The sequence below is a fragment of the Pongo pygmaeus genome, chromosome 4, assembly GCF_028885625.2.
Source record: "Pongo pygmaeus isolate AG05252 chromosome 4, NHGRI_mPonPyg2-v2.0_pri, whole genome shotgun sequence".
Lineage (NCBI taxonomy): Eukaryota > Metazoa > Chordata > Mammalia > Primates > Hominidae > Pongo > Pongo pygmaeus.
Window position 1 is genome coordinate 74,780,096 of NC_072377.2, and position 26,952 is coordinate 74,807,047.

Sequence of the window (26,952 nt, forward strand, 5' to 3'; positions counted from 1 at the left end):
ACTGTCTGCCATGGGTCCTTAGGCACAGTGCACCAATCTCCCTCCCCCAGTGTCAAACTTTTCAAAAGATAGGGAAGAGGATGGCAACGTTGCGATGAGAACTGTAAACTATCTTTCCAAAAGAGCCCAGTGTGTAGTCATTGCCGCGAGGTGCCGGCTGGTGGCACCGAGCAGCCTGGGCCCAGAGCGGGAGTCGGGCGGACAGATCCGGGCGGGGCAAAGCCGGGCGGGGAAAGCTGGGCTCGTCCCGTCCCGGCCCCGCCCCCACCCCGGGAGCCCGATACCGGTTTCAGAGTCCCGGGCGGCGTGCGCGCTCTTCCTGGCGGCTGCGCAGGTAAGTGGGACCGGGGTGGGGCCACGTGACCGGGAGAGGAGGGCCCGGCGGCCCCCGGCCCAGGTGTGCGGGGACTGAAGGGTGCCCGCGCTCGGCGCTCAGCCTGCCATAGCCCGCGGGGGAGGCCCGCGTCCCTCCGGGTTTCGCTCTGCGGACGCAGGTGCGGCCGAGCCGCCGTCCTTCCGGGCGCGGGGCGGGGCGCGCACCTCGGGGCGATCTCGGTGCTCCTTACCTGGGAGGTCTCCCGGCTTAGTTTCGGCCTCGTTGGGGCGGAATCTCCAAAGACAGTGGGTTTCAGCCAGAAACGCGAAGACGAACGCCTAGCCGGCGCGGGCAGAACCGAGGACACAATGAGATTTGTGGGACCGGGCGCCCAGAGGCTGGCGCGGGGGAGACCCCACAGCGAAAATGCTCGGTACCCCCGGGCAGTCGTGGGTTAGAACCGCGGAGCCTTTCCCGACCCCTCGGAAGCGCAGAAGTATCCGAAATCTACCCGTTTCTTGGGTCCCGCAAAACTTTTAAGCCAGGTAAACCGGTGGTTCTGTTTGTGTAAAGGTGACTAGGCATGATTCCTGTGACACTTTGCTGGGGGAGCCATTTCTCCTGCCACTGCCGCGGCTTTCCAAGATGAGTGTCCAAGAGTAGAGTAAGGGTCCGGGGCCTGAGCAGGACAAAGACACACGCTGCCGCGACCTGCGGGACCAGAACGAACTCTCAGTGACATCCTGAAAGATATTAGGGGTATCCAGATATTTAAGATGTAATGAAATACAGCTAACCATTCCCTTCTAAAAATCACATTATCTTGCTTTTCCACAACTCTTTAATAATTGCTTGTTTTTTCTTTAAAAATGGATAAGGTGGTTTGATTCAAATAAGCCACTTCACAGGTGAAGAGTTAAATCCATTACAGTGAATCGTATTTTTACCAGTGAGTTGAATTAAGCATAGCGTATCCTGTAAATGCTGTGTAAAACTTGCTAAAATCATTTGTTGTGCTTTTGCTTCTACATTTCTTAGGAATGTGTTTCAAAAACTAGAGTCGTAATAGCATTTCTAGAACGTACACTTTTTTAGAGAAAGAGAAAGGTACAAAAATAACTGATTGTTACAATATACAGAGCCGCTTTGCATTGGGCACCCTGCTGGGGCCATCACAGTTAATCTTCTAAGGTCGGAGTGCCCTATTAGAAGACCCTGGGTTTCCACCCCATTCCCTTGTCTCCAGTCTGTACATACCCTCTGTGCCTTGCTTGCCCTCTTAACATCTCTACCCGGATTTTTAACGCATCTGAAACACTCTTCAGTCTGCTGCTCCCCAAGGCTAAGCTGGAGGGGTGGAGAATGAAGTATAGCTAGATAAAATGATCAGATGTCTGGGGTTTACTTCAGAGGACTCTATTGGCAGAAGAAATAGTATGGGGAGTATAAATGAAACAAGTTTGGCCATAAATTGATAAGTGTAGAAGCTGGATGTGGGTACACAAGGGTTCATAATGCTATTCTTTCTACTTTTTATTATGTTTGAAAAATTCTATAATAAAAATTTTAAATACCTGTCTAGCATTTGACCTCTTCTCACGATCTCAGTGATCCATTGGATTATTTCAATGGCCTAGCCAGTCTTCCTGTTTTACCTCTTGCCTTCTGGAGTGTACTCTCAACACAGCATCCATAGTGATACTGTTAAAACAAGTCAAATCATGTCACTCCTCTATTCAGAATCCTCCAGTGGCTTCTCATCTCACTCCTAGCAAAAGACAAAGTCCTTTCTTTCCAGTGGTTTTCAAGGCCCTACATGATTCAGATGGCCTCAGTTCTACTATTCACCTTCTTACCCACTTTGCTGCTGCCACAGTAGCCTCCATGCCTAAATATTTCTTGAACATACCAGGCACTCCTGCTTCAGGGCATTTGCACTAGCTGTTCCATCTGCCCGAACATTTGTCCCTGGTAATCGCCTGGCTTCCTCCTTCACCTTCAGTTCTATACTCAGATATCCCTTTCTCTATGAAGATTTCCCTGGCCACTCGGTTTAAGATTGTAACATCCTGTCCCCATTGCAGTCTTTACCCCATTTCTCAACTTTGTTCTTTAGCATACTGTATATTTCATTTATCTATCATCTGTCAATCTGCCCAGCACTCCCCCAGTTAAAGCATCATGAAGGCAAGGATTTCAGTCTGGTTTGTCCACAGTATACCTTCAGCATGCCTGGTGCAAGGCAGGTTAAATGAAGGGTCTTCGTTTTCCAAAGTAAAATAAAATAAAGCCTTAGGAATTTCCAAATTGTTCAACAGTATAAAGATGGGGTTATCAGACCAGGTGCAGTGGCTAACGCTTGTAATCCCAGCACTTTGGGTGGCCAAGGCAGGAGGATTGCTTGAGCCCAGGAGTTCAAGACCAGCCTAGGCAACATAGTGATACTTAATGTCTACTAAAAATTTTAAAGAATTAGCAGCCGAGCCTGGTGGCTCACACCTGTAATCCCAGCACTTTGGGAGGCTGAGGCGGGTGGATCATGAGGTCAGGAGATCAAGACCATCCTGGCTAACATGGTCCCTATCTCTACTAAAAATACAAAAAATTAGCCGGGCGTGGTGGCGAGCGCCTGTAGTCCCAGCTACTTGGGAGGCTGAAGCAGGAGAATGGTGTGAACCTGGGAGGCGGAGCTTGCAGTGAGCCGAGATGGCACCACTGCACTCCAGCCTGGATGACAGAGCGAGACTCTGTCTCAAAAAAAAAAAAAGAATTAGCTGGGTATGGTGGCATGCACCTGTAGTCCCAGCTACTCAGGAGGCTGAGGCAGCTGGAGTGCTTGAGCCAGGGAGATTGAGGCTGCAGTGAGCTATGACTGTGCTCCTATGCTCTGGCCTGGGAAACGCAGTGAGACCTTGTCTTGAAAATATTAAATAAATAAACAAAACAATAACAAAAAAGATGGGGTTATCCATTTTAATTTTGAGACCTTCATAGTATCAAGTACAATACCATGTGCCCAGTTTAAGTCTTCAATAATGAGACTTGGCAGGGTGTGAATGAAAAAAATTTTTTAAGTCTTCAAGCAAAATACTTATAAACAATTTGAGAGAAATTCAGCGTACCTTAAAACTAGTAGTTAATTCACAAATGGTTTCCTTCTTTCTGTATATGGGTGCAGAGCATTGATTTCATGAATCAACAGGCTTAGTAAAAGTGCATTTTCTATGCTTTATTTTTGAGGTGGGTTGAATACCTTCTGAGATACTTGAGTCTATCCTTGGGAACAGTAAATCACCTGAATTGCTCTGGAAAGAGTAATAGTAATGGTAATTGCTGTCATTCTCTATTGTGGCTTGGGGGAGCCTTAGCCTTTGGTGATGTTGTCTCTGAGATTCAATTTTTTTACATCTAGTTTCAATTGTTAATGTTTTAGACTGGAAGAAGCAAGTCCTCTAAAATGACTTTGTTGATTTAGGAAGGGGAAGGGCTGTGCACTCCCTGTGTTTTAACAGACTGCCTCTCCTAGGCTATTCCAAGTGAAAATGAAGAATATTTGCTGACCCATCAAATTTCGCTACACTCAAACTCTTAGTATTTTGATTTAGATGTTTGAGGAAATGACTCTACTTGGGAGTGTGTTCACGTTCTGTTTTGTTAAAGTTTTGTCACTTTTGTTCTTTATTTTATTGTTTAATAGGGCTCACAGATAAATTAGATATACAAATATTTCATTTTTCATTTCTTTTTTTTTTTTTCTTTTTTTAGAGACAGAGACTCGCTGTGTCACCGAGGCTAGAGTGCAGTGGTGTAATCATAGCTCACTGTAACCTCAAACTCCTGGGGTCAGGTGATTCTTTCCTTCACCTCAGCCTCCCAAGTAGCTGAGACTGTGGGCACAGCACCACACATGGCTAATTTTTAAAAATTTTTTGTAGATACAGGGTCTCACTATGTTGCCAGGCTGGTCTTCAACTCCTGGTCTTAAGTGATCCTCCTGCCCTGGCCTCTCAAAAGTGCTAGGATTACAGGCATGAGCCATCATGCCCAGCCTAAGATTTTAAATCATGATTGCACTTAAAATGGCATAGAATGATGACTGTATCCCTGGGTAATATAATTGTTTAAAATATACAAAATCTATAGTTTTAAAATATACTTTTTTTTTTTTTTTTTTTTTTTTTGAGACAGGATCTAGCCCTGTCACCCAGGCTGGAGTGCAGTGGCACAGTCTCGACTTACTGCAACCTCTGCCTCCTGGGTTCAAGCGGCCTATACCTCAGCCTTCTGAGTAGCTGGGATCACAGGCACATGCCACCACACCTGGCTAGTTTTTGTATTTTTAGTAGAGATAGCATTTCACCATGTTGGTCAGGCTGGTCTCAAACTTCTGACCTGAAATGATCCGCCTGTCTTGGCCTCCCAAAGTGCTGGGATTACAGGCATGAGCCACTGCGCCCGGTCTCATATTTATCATTTTTGTATATCATAATAATTAGACATGATCCTGTTGGTCTCCTAAATACTTTTTGCTACTACATGAATAAAATCAGCATCATTGAGAGGATAAGTAACTAATCATAAGTGATAACTTTAAATTTGGCCACAGGTGTGAAAATCACAAATGTCGTCAAATGATGGAAGATCCAGGAATCGGGACAGGCACTACGATGAGGTCCCAAGCGACCTGCCCTATCAAGATAGCACCATAAGAACCCACCCAACTCTTCATGACAGTGAGCGGGCAGTGAGCGCTGATCCCTTGCCACCACCCCCTCTCCCATTACAGCCACCATTTGGCCCAGACTTCTACTCAAGTGACACAGAAGAACCAGCTATAGCGCCAGATCTCAAACCAGTAAGGCGCTTTGTCCCCGACTCCTGGAAGAACTTTTTCAGAGGGAAGAAAAAGGACCCCGAATGGGATAAGCCGGTGTCTGATATCAGGTACATCTCCGATAGAGTGGAGTGTTCATCACCAGCCTCTCCAGCAAGACCAAACCACCGTTCGCCCCCCAACTCCTGCAAAGATCCCTACGGAGGGTCAGAAGGAACCTTTAGTTCCCAGAAAGAGGCTGACGCAGTGTTTCCCCAGGATTCCTATGGATCTCTAGACCGACACACACAAACAGTTCGAACATACAGTGAGAAGGTAGAGGAGTATAACCTGAGATACTCCTACATGAAGTCGTGGGCAGGCCTGCTGAGAATACTGGGTGTGGTGGAGCTGCTTTTGGGGGCCGGTGTCTTTGCTTGTGTCACAGCTTACATTCACAAGGACAGTGAGTGGTACAACTTGTTTGGATATTCACAACCGTATGGCATGGGAGGCGTTGGTGGACTCGGCAGTATGTATGGGGGCTATTACTACACTGGCCCTAAGACCCCTTTTGTACTCGTGGTTGCTGGATTAGCTTGGATCACCACCATTATTATTCTGGTTCTTGGCATGTCCATGTATTACCGGACCATTCTTCTGGACTCTAATTGGTGGCCCCTAACTGAATTTGGAATTAACGTTGCCTTGTTTATTTTGTATATGGCCGCAGCCATAGTCTATGTGAATGATACCAACCGAGGTGGCCTCTGCTACTATCCATTATTTAATACACCAGTGAACGCAGTGTTCTGCCGGGTAGAAGGAGGACAGATAGCTGCAATGATCTTCCTGTTTGTCACCATGATAGTTTATCTCATTAGTGCTTTGGTTTCCCTAAAGTTATGGAGGCATGAGGCAGCTCGGAGACATAGAGAATATATGGAACAACAGGAGGTAAGTGATTTCATAATCCCTCATTTGTGTGTGTATGTTTGTTTTTTCTGTTATTTATTTGCTCCCTTGTTAAAAAATGTATAGTGCTCAAAACAGAAAGCTTTCATAGAAATCTTTTCTTTCTTTTTTTTTTAATGATCTGAGATTCAAAAGTCCTAGTGCAATATCTGACATGCTTTGACTGGGATAACCTACTCTGGTGTTTGGCTGTTATATAACATTGCAAATAGACACCAGATGTGTAATACATAGTTTATTGGCTGCATTATTGTGTCTGTCTGAAGCTTAAGAGAAAGATACAGCTACTGAATTTTTGCAAAGAAGAAGAATATACTCAGTAAAATAAGTGTCTCATCATTAAAGTAAGTTTGAGAACAATCTTAATTCTTTAATAAAAACTCCTAATTTTTCATTTAAATGTTATGATTTACTTTCTCCCAGTGAGTTGAATAAAGCCAAATAAGAATATGGTAAACCATGTTTGATTTTTTTAAGTATTGAGAGATTGAATTGTAATGAATATACTCTGAAAACTTGCCCAGTGGTTTTGATAATTTGTCTTTATTTGAGGAAGACGTATGGTCCAAAATGAGAATGGAAGTCCTACATTGTTTTTATATTTCTAGAACTTAATAGGATAGTAATGAGAATAAATAATAATGAGAACAATAAGAAGAATAAAATAATAATAACTGAAGGATGAGATAAAAGCCCTACCTAAAATTATTTTGGTTGAACAATAGCAAATGTTAGAGTATGTTCCACTGGCTACATTATTCTCTGAAGTAAGTTGATATTTTGCTTTCTTCCAAGGAGATGTGTGTAGTTGACTCTCCTATGCCACTGAAATTTTCAGTATTTACCTTAAATTTTTTTGTAATTTTAAGTTAACTATATTATGAATTTTTGCTTTTCCACTTTTCCTAAGACTTCTTAGATACTATACAATTGCACATGGTATATGTTGGGCAAAACTATAAATAAAAATTAAATCCTGTCCTTATAACAGCACACACTGACATATGTATTTTGTTTTTAATCTTTTGCTTGAATCTGATGCATAACAACAAATAGCCCTTAGGTTTTAAAATTTTTTTAATTTTTTTTTTTCTTTAGAGATGAGTATTTGCCATGTTGTCCAGGCTGGTCTCAAACTCCTGGACTCAAGCAATCCACCTGCCTTGGCATCCCAAAGTGCTGGGATTACAGGTGTGAGCCACCATACCTGGCCCAACTTTTGTTTTTTTTAATTTTCATTTCTTTTTTTTTTTTTTTTTTTTTGAGATGGAGTCTCACTGTGTTGCCAGAGTGCAGTGGCACTGTTGCAGGAAGTCAGGGACCCCGAACGGAGGGACAAGCTGAAGCCATGGCAGAAGAACATAAATTGTGAAGATTTCATGGACATTTATTAGTTTCCCAAATTAATACTTTTATAATTTCTTACGCCTGTCTTTACTGTAATCTCTGAACATAAATTGTGAAGATTTCATGGATACTTATCACTTCCCCAATCAATACCCTTGTGAAGTCCTATGCCTGTCTTTAATCTCTTAATCCCGTCATCTTCTTAAACTGAGGAGGATGTATGTCACCTCAGGACCCTGTGATGATTGCATTAACTGCACAAATTGTTTATAAAGCATGTGTGTTTGAACAATATGAAATCTGGGCACCTTGAAAAAAGAACAGGATAACAGCAATGTTCAGGGAACAAGGGAGATAACCTTAAACTCTGGCTGCCTGTGAGCCGGGTGGAACAGAGGCATATTTGTCTTCTTTCAAAAGCAAATAGGAGAAATATCACTGAATTCTTTTCTCAGCAAGGAACATCCCTGAGAAAGAGAATGCATCCCTGAGGGGAGGCCTCTAAAACTAGCTTTGGGGATGGCTGTCTTTTACAATCATAGATAAGGGATGAAATAAGCCCCGGTCTCCCGTAGCGCTCCCAGGCTTATTAGGATGAGGAAATTCCCGCCTAATAAATTTTGGTCAGACCGGTTGTCTGCTCTCAAACCCTGTCTCCTGATAAGATGTTATCAATGACAATGCGTGCCTGAAACTTCATTAGCAATTTTAATTTCGCCCTGGTCCTGTGGTCCTGTGGTCTCGCCCTGCCTCCATTTGCCTTGTGATAGTCTATTACCTTGTGAAGCACGTGATCTCTGTGACCTACACCCTATTCGTACACTCCCTCCCCTTTTGAAAATCGCTAATAAAAACTTGCTGGTTTTACGGCTCGGGGGCATCACGGAACCTGCCGACATGTGATGTCTCCCCCGAACACCCAGCTTTAAAATTTCTCTCTTTTGTACTCTTTCCCTTTATTTCTCAGACCGGCTGACACTTAGGGAAAATAGAAAAGAACGTACGTGAAATATCAGGGATGAATTTCCCCCAATATCTGGCGCCAGGCTGGAGTGCAGTGGCACAATCTTGGCTCACTGTAACCTCCGCTTCCCAGGTTCAAGCGATCCTCCTGCCTCAGCACCCCTAGTAGCTGGGATTACAGGCACATGCCACCATGCCCAGCTAATTTTTGTATTTTAGTAGAGACAGGATTTCGCCATGTTGGCCAGGCTGGTCTTGAGCTCCTGACCTCTGGTGATCCATCCGCCTTGGCCTCCCAGAGTGCTGGGATTACAGACGTGAGCCACCGTGCCCAGCCTTAGATTGTCTTTTTACACCTAGTGGAATGGGAAACAAATCGTTTTGTTGTTGATGGTTTGTTTTGAGGAAGGGTCTCACTCTGTCACCCAGCCTGCAATACGGTGGCACGATCATGGCTCACTGCAGCTTTGACCTCCCAGGCTCAAGCAATCTTCCCACCTCAGCCTCCCAGGTAGCTGGGACTACAGGCATACACCACCACACCTGGCTATTTTTTAATATTTTTTGTAGAGACAGGGTATCACTATGTTACCCAGGCTGGTCTCGAACTTCTGGGCTCAAGCAATCCTCCTGCCTCAGCCTCCCAAAGTGTTGGGATTATAAGTATAAGCCACTGTGCTTGGTGGAAAAAAATAGTTTTATAACAAGTACCTACATGTTATACAAAGAACTTTGACGTGTCCATGTGCTCTCTCTCTATATATATTTTAAATTTTTTGTAGAGACGGGGTCTTGCTATGTTGCTCAGGCTGGTCTCAAACTCGTGGCCTCAAGCAATCCTCTCCCCTCAGCCTCCCAAAGTGCTGGGATTACAGGCATAAGCCACCGTGCCTAGCTTGATTGTCACAAAATAATTTATCTTGCTAGAATTCTACTTAGATTCAAGTTATTTCTAAAAATTTATCTTAGCACTTTAAGCATATTTCTTACATTTTTGTTTTTTTATGTAACAAACCTTCACATGTATTAAATTTTTGTTTCTTAAAGTTACAATTTATTTCTTAAATGTACATCACTGTGTACAAAGTAAAAAATGTTAATTCTAATCAATATGATATCCAGATAGTGAAACACATACTTCCTTATAATTTTATGCTAGTTGTGTAAGTTATTAAATCTTAATATTTAAAAATTCTATGTGAATAGAATGATCAACGTAATACTTTTATTTCTTCTTCCTTTCTCAACAAAAACTTGTCTATGAGACTTCATAATGCCTAATTAGACTTCAGTCACCTGATGTTGAAAGTTGTGCCTGTCTGTACGTTGCTATAACTTCCTAAAGGTTAGAAGATGTAATGGCCTAGGGATTTTTTTCTATTAATTTTATAGAGTAATTGTCCTAACTCTTTAATCATGCAAAGTAATGGGAGGCAAGAATAAATAAAATTTGAGGGTAATTCAGAGTGGTTTATCTAACAGTTTCCACCATCCCCATATTCCCTACTCCTCTCTAGGCCCCTGATTGACAGGGAATTACAGTTATCCCTCTTCTCAGTTCTCCACTGGCCCTTCAAAACCTAGGCAAAAAGAGGATGAGAAACACCCATCAAGTAGAGGATCGACCTATTAAAATTGAGATTGAGCTATAAATGCAAATGGATGAATATTTGCAAAGTAGCTTCACATGCGTTTGAAAAACTATTCGAACTCTTTTTATTCCAGATAAATGAGCTATCATTGTCATCGAAAAGGAAAATGGTAAGAATAAAGTTTACTTCACATTATACTTTAGATTTGTTAATACTTTTCTCTTAGGTCTATTTATCTACATAGTAGTTTCATACATCTATGAAATGTAGCTATTGGCCAGGCGTCGTGGCTCACACCTGTAATCCCAGCACTTTGGGAGGCTGAGGAGGGCGGAGCACTTGAGACCAGGATTTCAAGACCAGCCTGGCCAAAATGGTGAAACCCCGTCTCTACCAAAAACACAAAAATTACCTGCACGTGGTGGCACACGCCTGTAATCCCAGCTACTCCGGAGGCTGAGGCACGAGAACCACTTGAATCTGGGAGGTGAAGGTTTCAGTGAGCCAAGATCACGTCACTGCACTCCAGCCTGGGTGGCAGAGTGAGACTGTTTAAAAAAAAAAGAAAGTGTAGCTATTACATCGAGTTCATATTAGGACTTTGAGCTTTTTTCCAGATACTAAAAGGAACAAATTAAACAATCATATCTATAGCTTCTTTTAATTTTGTTAGATGAAAATTTATGCAAGTAAACAAACCAACATATGTTTGAAATTTAATTATTTTTTAAATGAAAGTGATTCTCCCAAACTTTCTTCACTTGTATTTAAAGTTCTGTGCTGTTCTTTGTATCCTTCTCACCTTGCTTTCAGATGCCAAATTTTTTACTACACTCACAGGACAGTTAAAAAAGAAGTTAATAATACTTTTTTTTTTTTTTTTGAGATGGAGTCTCACTCTGTCACCCAGGCTGAAGTGTAGTGGTGCTATCTCAGCTCACTGCAAGCTCCGCCTCCTGGGTTCACACCATTCTCCTGCCTCAGCCTCCCGAGTAGCTGGGACGACAGGTGCCCGCCACCACACCCAGCTAATTTTTTGTATTTTTAGTAGAGACGGGGTTTCACCGTGTTAGCTAGTTTCACAAAGTCAGGATGTTCTTGATCTCCTGACCTCGTGATCCGCCCGCCTCGGCCTCCCAAAGTGCTAAGACTACAGGCGTGAGCCAGCATGCCCGGCCAATAATACTTTTTTTTAAAGATGCCAAATTTTGTAGTGTCAGGGAATTTCTATTCCACAGTTTACCAGCTGTGTGGCAGTAGACAAATTATTTAACTTTTCTATGCCTTCATTTCTTCATCTGTGAGATTGCAATAATAATAATTCCTACCTCGAAAGTTTGCTGGGAGGACTCAGTGAGATGCTGTTATCATTATTTACATATATGTAGTAATTTATTTTAATAATCATAATTTTACCCTCATTGAAAATTTTACCCTCATTTTTTGAGATACTGGACATTATTTTTTTTTTTTTTTTTTGAGACAGAGTCTCGCTCTGTCACCCAGGCTGGAGTACAGTGGTGCGATCTCGGCTCACTGCAACCTTCGCCTCCCAGGTTCAAGCAATTCTCCTGCCTCAGCCTCCTGAATAGCTGGGATTACAGGCGCCCGCCACCACACCCAGCCAATTTTTGTATTTTTAGTAGAGACGGGGTTTCACCATGTTGGTCAGGCTGGTCTTGAACTCCTGACCTCATGATCCACCCGCCTCGGCCTCCCAAAGTGCTGGGATTACAGGCGTGAGTCACCGTGCCCGGCCTGGACATTAGTTCTTAACAAGGAGTTGAGAATTCAATCTTTGGATTTGTGTCTCTGAAAAGAGAGCATATTTACTTGGTTGAAAATTCAAAAGGGTCTGTCACCCAGGGTGAGGGCAGCCACAAACTCCTGGGCTCAAACAATCCTCCCACCTTAACCTCCCAAGTAGCTGGGACTACAGGCATGCACCACCATGCCAGTTAATTTTTAAATAATTTTTAGTAGAGGAGAGGTCTCACTATGTTGCCCGGGCTGGTCTTAAGTGATCCTCCTGCCTCAGCATCCCAAAGCACTGGGATTACAGGTGTGAGCCACCTCACCCAGCCAGCAAGTGAGCTTTAGAATCAGACAATCTAAATTTGAATACTAGGTCAGCTACTTACTAGCTCTGCGATCCTGGGGAAATTGCTTACTTTCTCTGAACTTCAGTTTCCTGTCTGTTGTTTGGTCTAATACTAGGGGGTGCCTTCTTATTTTGTGTTTTAATTAATATAATTTTTAAAAGCAAATAAGACCACTTTTAAAAGAAATCATAGATATAAGATAAGATCACATAGAGACAGCAACAAATTCTGAAGGCTGTGCTTTAAGTGCTGTACAGGTTTATATTATAAGCTAGAAAAGCTAGAATCTAATGTGGGCATGGAACGTGATGGTATGGGTTTGAGGTCAGAGGCCTGTGCATTATTATATTATACACTCAAAGGGAGAGAGAATCAAGAATTGGAGAAATAAATGCATACTGAAATATATAGGTAGTTCTCCCTATATCTTTTCCTTTTTTTTGTTTTGTTTTTGTTTTTGTTTTTGTTTTTTTGAGATGGGGTCTCGCTCTGTCACCAGGCTGGAGTGTTGTGGCACAATCTTGGCTCACCGCAGCCTCTGACTCCCTGGTTCAAGCGATTGTCCTGCCTCAGCCTCCCTTAGTTCTCTCTATTTCTAACCTGACAGATACTCATTCAGCCCATTTTTAAGTTGAAAAGTTTAATAATTATATTCATAACATTATTTAGACTAGTTTTTGCTGGAAGCAAAGAACGGTCATGTTACTCTGGGGCACAGGACCATTTTCCCCCTTCCTTTGACATGTCTGTCATCAAGAGTACTGTCTAAGAGTACTTTCCTGTGCTGGAGCTTAATACAGTCTTCCCACAAAAGCCTAACGAGGATTTAATTCTTTGTCTCATATGTGGTTTTAGATTTCTTCCCAATAGAGAACAGGTGCAGTGGCTCACACCTATAATCCAAGCACTTTGGGAAGCCAAAGCAGGTGGATCTCTTGAGGCCAGGACTTTGGGACCAGCCTGGCCAACATGGTGAAACCCCATCTCTACTAAAAATACAAAAATTAGCCAGGCATGTTGGTGCATACCTGTAATCCCAGCTACTCGGGAGGCTGAGGCAGGAGAATGGCTTGAATCAGGAGGCAGAGGTGGCAGTGAGCCAAGATCGTGCCACTGCACTCCAGCCTGGGTGACAGAGTGAGACTCTGTCTCAAAAAAAAGTTTTTTCCCAATAGAGTTTTCCAAACTGATGATCAGGAAGGTTCATCCAAAAAGAGCAGAAAAAAAGTTAAGACCATAAAAATAAAAAAAAATTAGGCCGGGCATGGTGGCTCACACCTGTAATCCCAGCATTTTTGGAAGCCAAGGTGGGTGGATCACCAGAGGTCAGGAGTTTGAGACCAGCCTGGGCAACATGGCAAAATCCCATCTCTACTAAAAATACAAAAAATTAGCCAGGTGTGGTGGCGCAAGCCTGTAATCCCAGCTACTTGGGCGACTGAGGCGAGAGAATGACTTGAACCTGGAAGGCGGAGGTTGCAGTGAGCTGAGATCGAGATCATTACCACTGCACTCCAGCCTGGGCAATAGCGCGAGACTGTCTCAAAAATAAATAAATTAAGTAATTAAAATAAATTTAAAGCAGATGAAATGTCTACATGGAAATATTCTGATTTCTTCAGGCTCCCTTTCTATATTAAAAGGTAAGTCTTAGAATTAGGGATGGGCAAGTAAGAAAAATGATTAGTTCTTCCTTAAAAAAATTTTATGTAGAAAACAAATTAATGATGGACCCTCTGCCCAAAGCAGCTTTGACCAGGAGATCTAAGATTGATGCTGGGACTGCTGCTGAGATCCAGAGGATCAACAAGCTCATAGCAGCTTCCTCAGCACCATGAGATCTGGATTGTTAAACATTTAGGAGTTAAACCATGTGTCCATATGGGGGTCAAAAAAGAGAAAACAGAAGTTAAAGAGAAATAGAAATTCATTTATTCAAGCCAAAAATCTCCCCCTAATGTTTAATACCATTATTCATTTTCAAGACTAAATATATAGGAATTCATTAGGATAAGAAATGGCATCGTAATCAGCAAGAAATACAGCAGAATAAATACTAACTTCAGAATGTGTTGCTTAAAAATATCCTGGCTTAATTTCGTTTCCTCAGGGTACTCTGCTCGCCACTCATGTTTTTGCAGATTTGGAGACCAAGTGGCGACGCATGCTTTCTGCATCTAGGTGATCTGGCTTCTGTCCCACCTAGAGCCATGGTTGGAGAGCTTTTCCTTTTCATAACCTTCCCCTAGGGCTGATTAACAGCCTCCACACCTAATCCAATCTAAAGGGTGTGCTATTTGGTGAGTTAAAGTGTTAGTGGTTTTTAGAATGAGCTAATATTAAACCAAAGCCAGTTTCAGGGTAAGGAAATCAGAAAACAAAGGATTTTTAAAGCTTCCTGGCAAGATGAAGATTAAGGTTTTAAAATCCTGTTTGGTTTTTTATTTGTAGTGAAGTAGAGGCCCTCCCAAGCCACTCTCAGTTTAGTTCAGCAAGCATTTCTCGAAGACTTAAGGGGTCAGTAGAGGGGAAGGAGGTTACTGCTCCAAAGAGGAATCATGTTCCCAAGCACGATCTTACTTTCCAGTAGCAGTATGGCATTGCTTGCCCTGTCCATCACAAGCTCACTTCTAGTGTGCTACTAGAACTTCATGTAACTTTAGGATATGAACAATATACATTTAAGTTAACAGGTTTCTTTATGTTATTCATTTAAAGTGTCAATGAACCAGGCCGGGCACCGTGGCTCACACCTGTAACCCTAACACTTTGGGAGGCCAAGGAGGGAGGATAGGTTGAGCCCAGGAGTTCGAGGCTGCAGTAAGCTATATGATCTCGCCACTGCACTCCAGCCTGGGTGGCACAACGAGATTCTGTCTCAAAAAAAAAAAAAAAGTATCAATGAACCAAATAGTTCTGGGTTATTTATTTATTTATTTGTTAGTTTGTTTGTTTTTTGCGACAGGGTTTCACTCTGTCACCCAGGCTGAGTGGAGTGGCATGATCACGATTCACTGCAGCCTTGACCTCCTGGGTTTAAGTAATCCTCCCACCTCAGACTCCCAAGTAGCCTGGACCACGCGTGCATGCCACCACACCCAGTTAATTTTTTTATTTTTTGGCCAGGCATTGTGGCTCATGCCTGTAATCCCAGCACTTTGGGAGGCCGAGGTGGGTGGATTGCCTGAGCTCAGAAGTTCGAGACCAGACTGGGAAACATGGTGAAACCCCATCTCTACTAAAATACAAAAAATTAGCCAGTCATGGTGGTGTGCACCTGTAGTCCCAGCTATTCGGGAGGCTGAGGCAGGAGAATTACTTAAACCTGGAGGCAGAGGTTGCAGTGAGTCGAGATCGTGCCACTGCACTCCAGCCTGAGCAACAGAACGAGACTCTGTCTCAAGAAAAAATATATTTTTTTAATTTTTTTGTAGAGACAGGATCTCCCTATGTTGTCCAGGCTGGTCTCAAACATTTGGGCTCAAGCAATCCTCCTGCCTTGGCCTCCCAAAGTGCTAGGATTACAGGAATGAGCCACTGCACCTGGCCTAGTTCTGGGTTTTATTTATTTATTTATTTATTTTTGAGACAGAGTCTCGCTCTGTCACCCAGGCTAGAGTGCAGTGGCACAATCTCAGCTCCTTGCCACCTCCACCTCCCAGGCTCAAGCCATTCTCCTGCCTCAGCCTCCTGAGTAGCTGGGATTACAGGTGCCCACCACCATGCCCGGCTAATTTTTGTATTTTTAGTAGAGACAGGGATTCACCATGTTGGCCAGGCTGGTCTTGAACGCCTGACATTAAATGATCCACCCCCCTCAGCTTCCCAAATTGCTGAGATTACAGGCGTGAGCCACCTCGCCTGGCCCAGTTCTGGGTTTTAATTGTGGCTTTTCTACTTAATAGTTACGTGACCTTGGAGAATTGACTTGACCTCTCTGAACCTCACTTCTGTTTTTAATTTTTTTTTTTTTTTAAGAGACAGGGTCTTGCTCTGATGCCCAGGCTGGAGTGCAGTGGACCATTCACAGCTCCCTGCAGCCTCGAACCTCTGGCATCAAGTGATCCTCCCACCTCAGCCTCCCAAAACGTTAGGCTTACATGTGTAAGCCCCTGCGCCTGGCCTCAACCTCACTTCTTTTCTTTTTTCTTTTTGAAACAGAGTCTTGCTCTGTTGCCCAGGCTGGAGTGCAGTGGCGCGATCTTGGCTCACTGCAAGCTCTGCCTCCTGGGTTCACGCCATTGTCCTGCCTCAGCCTCCCAAGTAGCTGGGACTACAGGTGCCCGCCACCATGCCTGGCTAATTTTTGTATTTTTAGTACAGACGGGGTTTCACCATGCTGGCCAGGCTGGTCTCGAACACCTGACCTCGTGATCCGCCGACCTCGGCCTCCCAAAGTGCTGGGATTACAGGCGTGAGCCACCGCGCCCGGCCAACTCGTTTCCTTTTCTAATCCACTCAGTGGTTACTTACAATTAAATCATCCCATATTGCCAGTACCATTACTTTCTCTTTCCATTTAAGTAGCCTTGTTCCATTTTTATCCTTGAATTTATTTTGAATTACATTTTTTATTCTTTTACGGTTAGTTGGGGTGTAAATTCTAAATAGGTAAGTTCTTAAGACTGTGTGTTTGGCATTGCATCATCCACCTTTGACATGTACACGATTGGGGCTGGAGTATGTTTTACCTAGTGTGTATTACCATATCCCAAATGTGATTCTCTTAGCTATTACAGAAACATTCAGAACAACTTTGTGACTATAAAACATGTAATTGTGATGTGAAATGGTAACTCTTATTTCCACTTTTCTTCCTCCTGTCTTCCTCCCCATTTTCTTCTTCTTTTTTTTTTTTTTTTTTTTTGAGCCAGAGTCTCTCTCTATTGCCCAGGCTGGAGTGCAGTAATGCAATCACAGCTCACTGTAACCTCTACCTCCTGGACTCAAGCAATCCTCCCACCTCAGCCTCCAAGCCTCCCAAGTAGCTACTAGCGGACTACAGACACGCACCGCTGCATCTGCCAGATTTTTTTTTTTTTAAGACAGAGTCTCAGTCTGTCTCCCAAGCTGGAGTGCGGTGGTACAATCTTGGTTCACTGCAACCTCCGCCTCCTGGGCCCAAACGATTCTCCTGCCTCAGCCTCCGGAGGAGCTGGGATTACAGGCACCCGCCACCACTCCCAGCTAATTTTTGTTTTTAGTAGAGATGGGGTTTCACCATGTTGGCCAGGCTGGTTTCAAACTCCTGATCTCAAGTGGTCGGCCCACCTCGGTTTCCCAAAGTGCTGGGATTACAGGCGTGAGCCACCGTGCCTGGCCTTAAACTTTTTATAGACAGGGTCTTGCCATGTTGGCCAGGCTGGTCTTGAACTCCTGGCCTCATGTGATCCTCCCGCTTTGGCCTCCCAAAGTGCTGGGATTATAGGTTTGAGCCACCCCACCTGATCTTCCTCCTCATTTTCTAAGAATAAATTCAGAGGGTTTTTTTCTACCTATATTTATTAACAAATCCTCTTTTTCTCCCTAACTGCAGTGTGAAATGGCCACCAGTGGTGACAGACAAAGAGACTCAGAAGTTAATTTCAAGGAATTGAGAACAGCAAAAATGAAACCTGAACTACTGAGTGGACACATCCCCCCAGGCCACATTCCTAAACCTATCGTGATGCCCGACTATGTGGCGTGAGTGTCAGTCTGAATTCTTCCTCAAGATAGATGTTGAGGGGCCCCATTTGGTCCCTTCATTTTCCAGTTTGTCTCCAAGTTAATACCCTGTGCTTAAAATCATGTATGTAAATAGTTGTTATCTGAGAGGTAATGTATTGAATTGAAGGTACAATGTGATCAGTAAGGAATAAGATAAGCTGATTTCCCATTCAGCTTCTTTTAGTGAAACAATTATATCTTTGGCTTATGTTTTTCCCCCAGGAAATACCCTGTGATTCAGACAGATGATGAGCGAGAACGCTATAAAGCTGTGTTCCAAGACCAGTTTTCAGAGTACAAAGAGCTGTCTGCAGAAGTTCAGGCCGTCCTGAGGAAGTTTGATGAGCTGGATGCAGTGATGAGCAGATTGCCACATCATTCGGAAAGCCGACAGGTTAGTGTGTGCAGCTGCCTAGGAGGAGCACTGAAATCTAGAGGATGAATAAAATCTGGCTTTTTTTTTTTTTTTTTTTCCTCTGTGAGACAGAGTCTTGTTCTGTTGCCAGGCTGGAGTGCAGTGGCACAATCTTGGCTTGCTGCAACCTCCACCTCCCAGGTTCAAGCGATTCTCCTGCCTCAGCCTCCCGAGTAGCTGGGATTACAGGCACATGCCACCACACCCAGCTAATTTTTTTCTATTTTTAGTGGAGATGTGGTTTCGCCATGTTGGCCAAAACTGACCTAGTTTAGAGGCCATCAAAGGAGTGCAGGAAGGCATGAGGCCCCAGGAATCTGGATCAGCACAGGTTGGGAAAGGCAAGCTTGTTGGGAGAAATAATGCAGAAAATCCTGACCTGTAAGGCCAGGCATGGTGGCTCACACCTGTAATCCTAGCACTTTGGGAGGCTGAGGCGGGCAGATCACCTGAGGTTGGGAGTTCCAGACCAGCCTGACCAACATGGAGAAACCCCATCTCGGCCAGGCACAGTGGCTCACGCCTGTAATCCCAGCACTTTGGGAGGCCGAGGCTGGTGGATCACCTGAGGTCAGGAGTTCTAGACCAGCCTGGCCAACATCGTGAAACTGCGTCTCTAATAAAAATACAAAAATTAGCCAGGCATGATGGTGTGTGCCTGTAATTCCAGCTACTCAGGAGGCAGAGACAAGAGAATTGCTTGAACCTGGGAGTCGGAGGTTGCAGTGAGCCGAGATCATGCCACTGCTCTCCAGCCTGGGCGACAGAGCGAGACTTCATCTCAAAAAAAAACCAAAAAAACAAAAAAAAAGAAACCATCTCAACTAAAAATACAAAATTAGCCGCACATGGTGGCGGGCGCCTGTAATCCCATCTACTCGGGAAGGCTGAGGCAGGAGAATCGCTTGAACCCAGGAGGCGGAGGTTGTGGTGTGCCGAGATCGTGCCATTGCACTCCAGCCTGGCAACAAGAGCGAAACTCCGTCTCAAAAAAAAAAAAAGCTGGGCGCAGTGGCTCACACCTGTAATCCCAGCACTTTGGGAGGCTGAGGCGGGCAGATCATGAGGTCAGGAGACCGGGACCAGCTTGGCCAACATAGTGAAACCCCGTCCCTACTAAAAATACAAAAAATTAGCCGGGCATGGTGGCGGGCGCCTGTAATCCTAGCTATTCGGGAGGCTGAGGCAGGAGAACGGCTTGAACCTGGGAGGCGGAGGTTGCAGTGAGACGAGATTGTGCCATTGCACTCCAGCCTGGGCGACAGAATGAGACTCTGTCTCAAAAAAAAACAAAGAAAATCTTGACCTTGACCTGTAATCTTCGAGCCAACACCCAGTGGTATCTGGTTTGTGTGCTTTGTATGAATGGACAAGGGCTGCAGCATGTGGTCTGCAGTTGGGAAATCAAGAGGGTCCTGATGACAGTACAGGTTGAGAGACCAAGTCTTCCCATGATGTTTCCACACAATATCAACAACAGCCATTACCTGTGATTTTTAACAAGACAGGGCTTGTAAGTAACCCAATGGCAGGCCCATGGTTATTATTATCAGTGTATCCTCCAGTCCTTATCTAAAGTAGAAATATTAACCATATTACAAAAGTTAGCTTCTCCTTGGCCACAGGCTGAGCTTTGTCCTGGGCAGGAGTCCACAGGCTCATTCATTTTCCCACCGTGTCCCCATGGAAGCATGTGAGGCATTTCAAAGCCCAGTGGGCCTCTTTGGAGGCAGGTTCTCTCATAGACATGGTTGTGCACCACTGAAAAATAGTCACATGACTTTTCTGAGCCCATAAAGTAGAAATATTGCCCCAGACAATCCCTCTGGTCCTCACCACTCCTTAAATTCAGTGACAGACTCTAGATGGATGTTACAGCTCATCTCTGCCTGCATCTCCAGCACAGCAGTACTAACCCCAACAGCAAGTTTATTCCTTGTCCAGGATCTGTTATTACAGATTACAATTAAATCACCAGGTTTATCTTCACTGCTGGCAAGCATTCAAAACACAAACATACTCACGATCTCAGTATGTAAAAGAGATTGAAGAATTAAAATAGTTCAGGCAAGGGGGCTCATGGCTGTAATCCCCACACTTTGAGAGACAAGGCAGGAAGAGTGCTTGAAGCCAGGAGTTCAAGATGAGGTTGGGCAACATAGCAAGACCATGTCTACACACAAAAAAGTAAAAATTAGCAGCCAGGCATGGTGGCTCACTCCTGTAATCCCAGCACTTTGGGAGGCCGAGGTGGGTGAATCACAAGGTCAGGAGTTCGAGACCAGCCTGGCCAACATAGTGAAACCCCGTCTCTACTGAAAATACAAAAAATTAGCTGAGCATGGTGGCGGGTGCCTGTAATCCCAGCTACTTGGGAGGTTGAGGCAGGAGAATCACTTGAACCTAGGAGGCGAAGGTTGCAGTGAGCCGAGATCGCACCACTGCACTCCAGCCTGGGCAACAGAATGAGACTCCATCTCAAAAATAAATAAAAAATAAATAAATAAAAATTAGCCAGGCCTGGTGATGTGCTGTATAATCCCAGCTACTCAGGAGGCTGAGACAGGAGGATCACTTGAGCCCAAGAAGTTTTGGTTACAGTGAGCTATTACACCACTGCACTCCAGCTTGGGCAACAGAAGACCCTGTCTCAAAAAAAAAAAAAAAAAAAAAACCCAGGAGAAGGATATGGATCAGTGACAGAAAAAGTTCTCAGGCCAAGCTTTTATTTTATTAGTATTTTTATTTATTTATTTATTTATTTTCGAGACAGAGTCTCACTCTGTTGCCCAGGCTGGAGTGCAGTGGCGTGATCTTGGCTCACTGCAACCTCCGCCTCCTGGGTTCAAGCGATTCTACTGTCTCAAACTCCTAAGTAGCTGAGATTACAGGTGTGAGCCACCATGCCTGGCTAATTTTTGTATTTTTAGTAGAGACGGGGTTTCGCCATGTTGGCCAGGCTGGTCTCAAACTCCTGATCTCAGGTGATCCACCCGCCTCAGCCTCCCAAACTGCTGGGATTACAGGTATAGGGCAAGCTTTTAGAACTATAAATTACTGGCTGGGCACAGTGGCTCATGCCTGTAATCCCAGTACTTTGGGAGGCCAAGGTGGGCTGATCACTTGAGGCCAGGAGTTCGAGATCAGCCTGGGAAACACGGCAAAACCCCAGCTCTACTAAAAATACAAAAATTAGCTGGGCATGGTGATGCACACCTGTAGTTCCAGCTACTTGGGAGGCTGAGGCTCAATAATAGCTTGAGCCAGAGAGGTGGGAGTTGCAGTGAGCTGAGATCACGCCACTGCACTCCAGCCTGGACGACAGAGGGAGACTGTCTTAAAAAGAAAAAAAAACACTGTAAATTATTATATTTATTTATTTATGAGGTTTGCATTGTCTGACAATCTCTATGCATAGGTTTCCATGGATGAATGAGGGCATTGCTATAGTAATCTGTTCCCTTTGGATAGGCCATTCAACTCCTTAACAAAGTTCGTATTTATTATAAAACTTAGAAAAAAGTTACAAGGAGCCTTATATTAGCTATTTTCAAAAGTTGCATACTCTTAAACTTCTTAATCCCAACACCTAATAACTCGAAAAAGAACTTTCCAAAGGGGATGAACTTTCCAAAAAGGATGAATGTAATCATAGCTAATATGGTTATTATGTGGCAAGCACTTTATAAGGATCATTTCAAATAAGTGAACCTTCTTACAACCCTTTGAGGTCATTATGGTTTTATTTCCATTTTACCAATAAGGAAACTGAGCTTGCCGGCTGTATGACCCTAGGCAAGCTGTGTATCCTCCCTAAGGGCCTGGGGCTTGGGTCTGGTTGCATGTGGTCAGGGCCCCTTTCTCTCTTTTATCGCCTGGGCCTAGCAGATAGTAAGCCTTCAAATATTTGCCTGTGAATTGAATTTTTGTGTGTGAATGTTTTCATTATTTTCTTAGGTAAAAATTGTTTTTTGTTCTAATTCTCAGTGTGGTTTGAGATATGATTTGAGTAAATGCAAATGTTTTAAGTATACAATATATTATTTTTAGGAACATGAGAGAATTTCAAGAATCCATGAAGAGTTTAAGAAAAAAAAGAATGTGAGTAAAACAGTTTTCTTTTTCAGACTGTATTCTTATCCAGGTACATATGTGATAATTGACAGACTCTAGATTCTGTTAGCTAAAATAGTTCCTTTTTGTATTTCATGAGATGCTCCTTTTAAGGGAAAATGGCTGCTGGATGCCATTTCTTCTCATGTCTGTTCTGAATACATTTTGCTGTGTCCTGATTTAGCAACCTAGAGAAATGAGCATTGATCCGGAATTCTCCACCTGTTCCTTTAAAGAGATGAACTGATTTTACATCTTTCCAACTCTAACTTAATCTCAAAATCAGTAGAGGTGGCTGGACACTGGCTCAGGCCTGTAATCCCAGCACTTTGGGAGGCCAAGGCAAGTAGAACGCTTGAGCCCAGGAGTTTGAGACCGGCCTGGGCAACATGGCAAAACCTTGTCTCTACAAAAAAATACAAACATTAGCCGGTAATGGTGGCACATGCCCGTAGCCCCAGCTACTTGGGAGGCTGAAGTGGAAGGATCACTTGTGCCTGGGAGGCAGAGGTTGCACTAGGAGACAGTACGCCGCTGCACTCTAGCCTGGGCAACAAAGTGAAACCCTGTCTCAAAAAGAAAAAAAAATCAGTAAAGGCTGGAGAGACCGTTTATTAATATTTTCTATACTTATTACTTTTTTTTTTTTTTTTTTTTTTAAGAGATGGGGTCTTGGCATGTTGCCTAAGCTGGCCTCAAACACCTGGGCTCAAGCAAATCCTTCCACCTCAGCCTCCTGAGTTGCTGGGACTACAGGCACATGCCACTGTACCTGGCTTTATCAGATATTAAAATGAAAGGTGCCTCAGCACTTTGTACTTCTGCTTGATTTTGCTGTGAACCTAAAACTGCTCTAAAAAAAAAAGTACATTTAAAAAATGTGTAGAGAGCTTAACTGTTACCCTGAGTTCAGAATCTGCTGTAGAGACTTTTGCTATGTATGATCATTTCCTGGGTGACAATGTATGTTTCTGTGTTTTTCACTGAGGAAGCCAGGAGCCAAAATAATACTTATATTTCTTTTACAGGATCCTACATTTCTGGAAAAAAAAGAACGCTGTGATTACCTAAAGAATAAACTTTCTCACATAAAGCAAAGAATTCAAGAATATGATAAAGTAATGAATTGGGATGTACAAGGTTATTCTTAACCGTTATTTGAAACCACTTTTTATTTTATTTTATTTTATTTTTTTGAGATGAACTCTCGCTCTGTTACCCAGGCTGGAGTGCAGTGGCATGATCTCAGCTCACTGCAACCTCCACCTCCCGGGTTCAAGCAATTCTCCTGCCTTAGCCTCCCCAGTAGCTGGGATTACAGGCGTGCGCCACCACGCCCAGCTAATTTTTGTATTTTTAGTAGACACGAGGTTTCACCATGTTGGTCAGGCTGGGAAACTACTTTTTTTTTTTAAATAGCAAGTTTACTATTTACTGCCTTTTTAATGCCAGCCTCTGTGGTAGAGAAGCAAGTGCTTCCCAAATCAGCTTCCAATTGTTTTAGCCAGTATGCAACATTAAAGATTTTACTCAGATGCTTTTAAACGAATTCAAATGTACCAAGGGCCTTTACTAAGAATGGAAAACATCCTGTGTTCATCTTTCATCTGTGACCAATTTCATATTCGTCTATCTCATTTAAATGTGTCATCATTTTAGAGATCGTATCCTGGCGGTGGGATGGGCAGGTGGACTGTCAATTCTGGTGCTACTTTTTCCTTTTTTACTCAGGCAGGTTCCTAGGATTTTTCTGGGACAAATTTCTCTTCCTAGAGAAATTCCTAGGGGATTTCTAAAGGATTTTTCTAACGGAAAAAGGGTGACATCTTTCAAAGGTGTCATTTATTCCCTTGAAAGGTGTTTGAATCTCAGATCAACATTTTCAGACATCCTGATCTTGGGCAAATTGCTTAATCTCTCTGTGCCTGTTTCCTCTTCTGTAAAATGGGGCTAATAATAGTCCCTTCCTCATAGAGTTGTTAGGATTAAACGAGTTACTAATATAGTAGGAACTATATTAGTGTTTATGAAGTCTACAGAAGTGTTTGTGAAATGAATAAATTATAAAGAATGAGTCTCAAGAAAAGGTCCTTAATGAGCAAGCCCAACCACTTAACCAAAAGCCCGTGTCTGGTGCCTTTCTGTTTTGTGGTGTTAACTCATGGCCTTAGCCTGATGCTTCACTGTTGCTCTGTGACCCCTGGGGTTCCACATGGCCTCCCTGTCTTTCATCAGTGTGACTGTACATCTCTCCATCTCCCCACAGTCCAGCCTGCCTTGGACACATTGAATTGTATGAATGGTATTGCTTTTTTTTTTTTTTTTTTTTTTTTTTTGAGACAGAGTCTCGCTCTGTTGCCCAGACTGGAGTGCAGTGGCATGATCTCGGCTCACTGCAAGCTCCACCTCCCAGGTTCACATCATTTTCCTGCCTCAGCCTCCCAAGTAGCTGGGACTACAGGCACCTGCCACCACGCCCAGCTAATTTTTTGTATTTTTAGTAGAGATGGGGTTTCACCGTGTTAGCCAGGATGGTCTCAATCTCCTGACCTCGTGATCTGCCCACCTCGGCCTCCCAAAGTGCTGGGATTACAGGCGTGAGCCACCACGCCCGGCTGATATTGCTTTTCTATCCCCTTTGGACATACATGCTACAGTCCCACAATGTAGCATTTCCTTAGAAACTCCCTTTGAATTTTTGAATTTTTGGGATGCTTCATCTTTCTTTTTTTTTTGAGATGGAGTTTCACTCTTGTTGCCCAGGCTGGAGTACAGTGGTATGATCTTGGCTCACTGCAGCCTCTGCCTCCTGGGTTCAAGCGATTCTCCTGTCTCTGCCTCCCAAGTAGCTGGATTACAGGCACCCACCACCATGCCCAGCTAACTTTTTGTATTTTTAGTAGGGTTTTACTATGTTGGCCAGGTTGGTCTCGAGCTCCTGACCTCAGATGATCCACCAGCCTCGGCCTCCCGAAGTGCTGGGATTCAGGTGTGAGCCACCGTGCCCAGCAGGGATGCTTCATCTTTCTAAGAATTATCTTGGCTTTGGACTTTATTCATAAGAAATGTTTTATTTCTGTTAGTATGAACAATAGACTGCCTTAACAAAGTTTTTTTTAAAACAAAATCGTTCTTGTTGGATTTTATTCAGCAGCATCTATCATGTAGATAAATTCCCAGGTGTAGCATTACAGCTTCTGACTAATATAGCTGCCATTCAGACAATTAATGTTCAAAGAGTTTTCTAAAGTGAGAAAACCAAAGAAAAGCATGTGGAAAAGCAGCAGCTTAGAAAGTTGTGGTCACTGAATGCACTCCCTGGTTTTTATTTGTCAGTGAAATCTTTATGCATTCATTGTTAATATTTTAATTCCATGGCTTCCTAGGCTGTGCTGTGTCTGAAGGGGTAACACCTAGGGAAGCATGAGGCCCCTTATGGGACCCCCCAAATGGAACAACTTCACTTTCTCTTTTATGTATTGAGCCCTGTGTTAACATTTCACTTAAGAAGAGCACCAGTGCTTTAAAAAAAAAAAAAAGAGGTAAAATATTACCATTTTGATAGACTATAAAGAGTTAGATTCCTGTTGAAGTGTTAAGGAAATTTAACTTTGTGAAACTTGTAAAATAAAGTTTATAAACATAGCTAATCTTTGAAAAACCAATGCAGTAACACTGATTTGTAAATGTTGTGGTCAATCCCTAGGTGCATTAAAGTTTCAGTCACCTGCCGTGTGTGTGTGTGCCCTTTTATGTTTGCCTTCCTAGCATTCCTGTGTTCACTGTGCATGTTCTTGAAAATATTTTCACTTGTCAGAAAATAAACTGGAAAGTCATTGAAAACCTGTAGGTCACGATGCTCAGGTGACTCACTGTTTCTCCTTCCCCCATTATTTGCAATAATTCAAAGTCCAGGCCACTGTATTAGTTTCCTAGGACTGCCATGACAACGTACTACAAACTGAGTGGCTCAAAACAACTGAAATGTGTTGTCTCACAGACCTGCGGCCTAGAAGTCTGGAAGCAAGGTGTCAGCTGGGACATGCTCCCTCAAAAACCTGTAGGGGAGTCCTCTTCTAGTTTCTGATGGTTTGCTGGCCATGTTTGACGTTCCTTGGCTTGTAGATGCATCTCTCCAATCCTCCATTCTTGTATGGCCTTCTGCCTGTCTTGGCCGTACCAGTCATATTGAATGAGAGGCCCACCTTCTCCAGCACGACCTCCTGTGAACTCATTACATTTGCTAGGATGCTATTTCCAAGTAAAGTCACGTTCTGAGGTACTGGAGGTTAGGAACTTCAACGTTAGCTTTTTGAGAGGCCACAGTTTAGCATGTAATAGCTACCTTTGGCAAGTTACAAGATTCAGCAGGAAAAGTACTTCCCTGTACATTTTCTTTCTTCCATATGATTTTTTCTTTTATTTTTTGTGATGGAGACTCACTCTGTCACCCAGGCTGGAGTGCAGTAGTGTGATCGGCTCACTGCAACCTCCGCCTCCTGGGTTCAAGCTATTCTGCCTCAGCCTCCCAAGTAGCTGGGATTACAGGCATTCACCACCACACTCACCTAAATTCTATATTTTTAGTAGAGACGGGGTTTCATCTT

General features: G+C 43.5%; 1 protein-coding gene across 4 annotated transcripts; it reads left to right on the forward strand.

Annotated features, from left to right (window-relative positions):
* Nucleotides 1-249: 249 nt before the first annotated feature.
* Nucleotides 250-26,076, forward strand: MARVELD2 (MARVEL domain containing 2). Of its 4 annotated transcripts, none has more exons than XM_054489875.2 (7): nucleotides 250-334; nucleotides 4,923-6,086; nucleotides 10,140-10,175; nucleotides 17,645-17,793; nucleotides 18,040-18,211; nucleotides 22,283-22,333; nucleotides 23,374-26,076. In XM_054489875.2, the coding sequence occupies exons 2-7, from the start codon at nucleotides 4,938-4,940 to the stop codon at nucleotides 23,494-23,496; spliced, it is 1,680 nt and encodes a 559-aa protein (XP_054345850.1). In that variant the 5' UTR covers nucleotides 250-334; nucleotides 4,923-4,937; the 3' UTR covers nucleotides 23,497-26,076. The 4 variants fall into 4 exon arrangements, with proteins under 4 accessions (XP_054345850.1, XP_054345852.1, XP_054345851.1 ...); XM_054489874.2 differs by lacking the exon at nucleotides 250-334 and adding an exon at nucleotides 410-861; XM_054489877.2 differs by lacking the exon at nucleotides 10,140-10,175 and having other exon boundaries at nucleotides 260-334.
* The last annotated feature ends 876 nt before the right edge of the window (nucleotides 26,077-26,952 follow it).

Coding starts and splice junctions, on each gene's coding strand:
- MARVELD2 (XM_054489875.2), top strand. CDS start 4,938: ATGTCGTCAAATGATGGAAGATCCAGGAATCGGGACAGGCACTACGAT. Junction 18,212..22,282: donor ATCATTCGGAAAGCCGACAG/GTTAGTGTGTGC, acceptor TATTATTTTTAG/GAACATGAGAGAATTTCAAG. Junction 22,334..23,373: donor AGTTTAAGAAAAAAAAGAAT/GTGAGTAAAACA, acceptor TTTCTTTTACAG/GATCCTACATTTCTGGAAAA.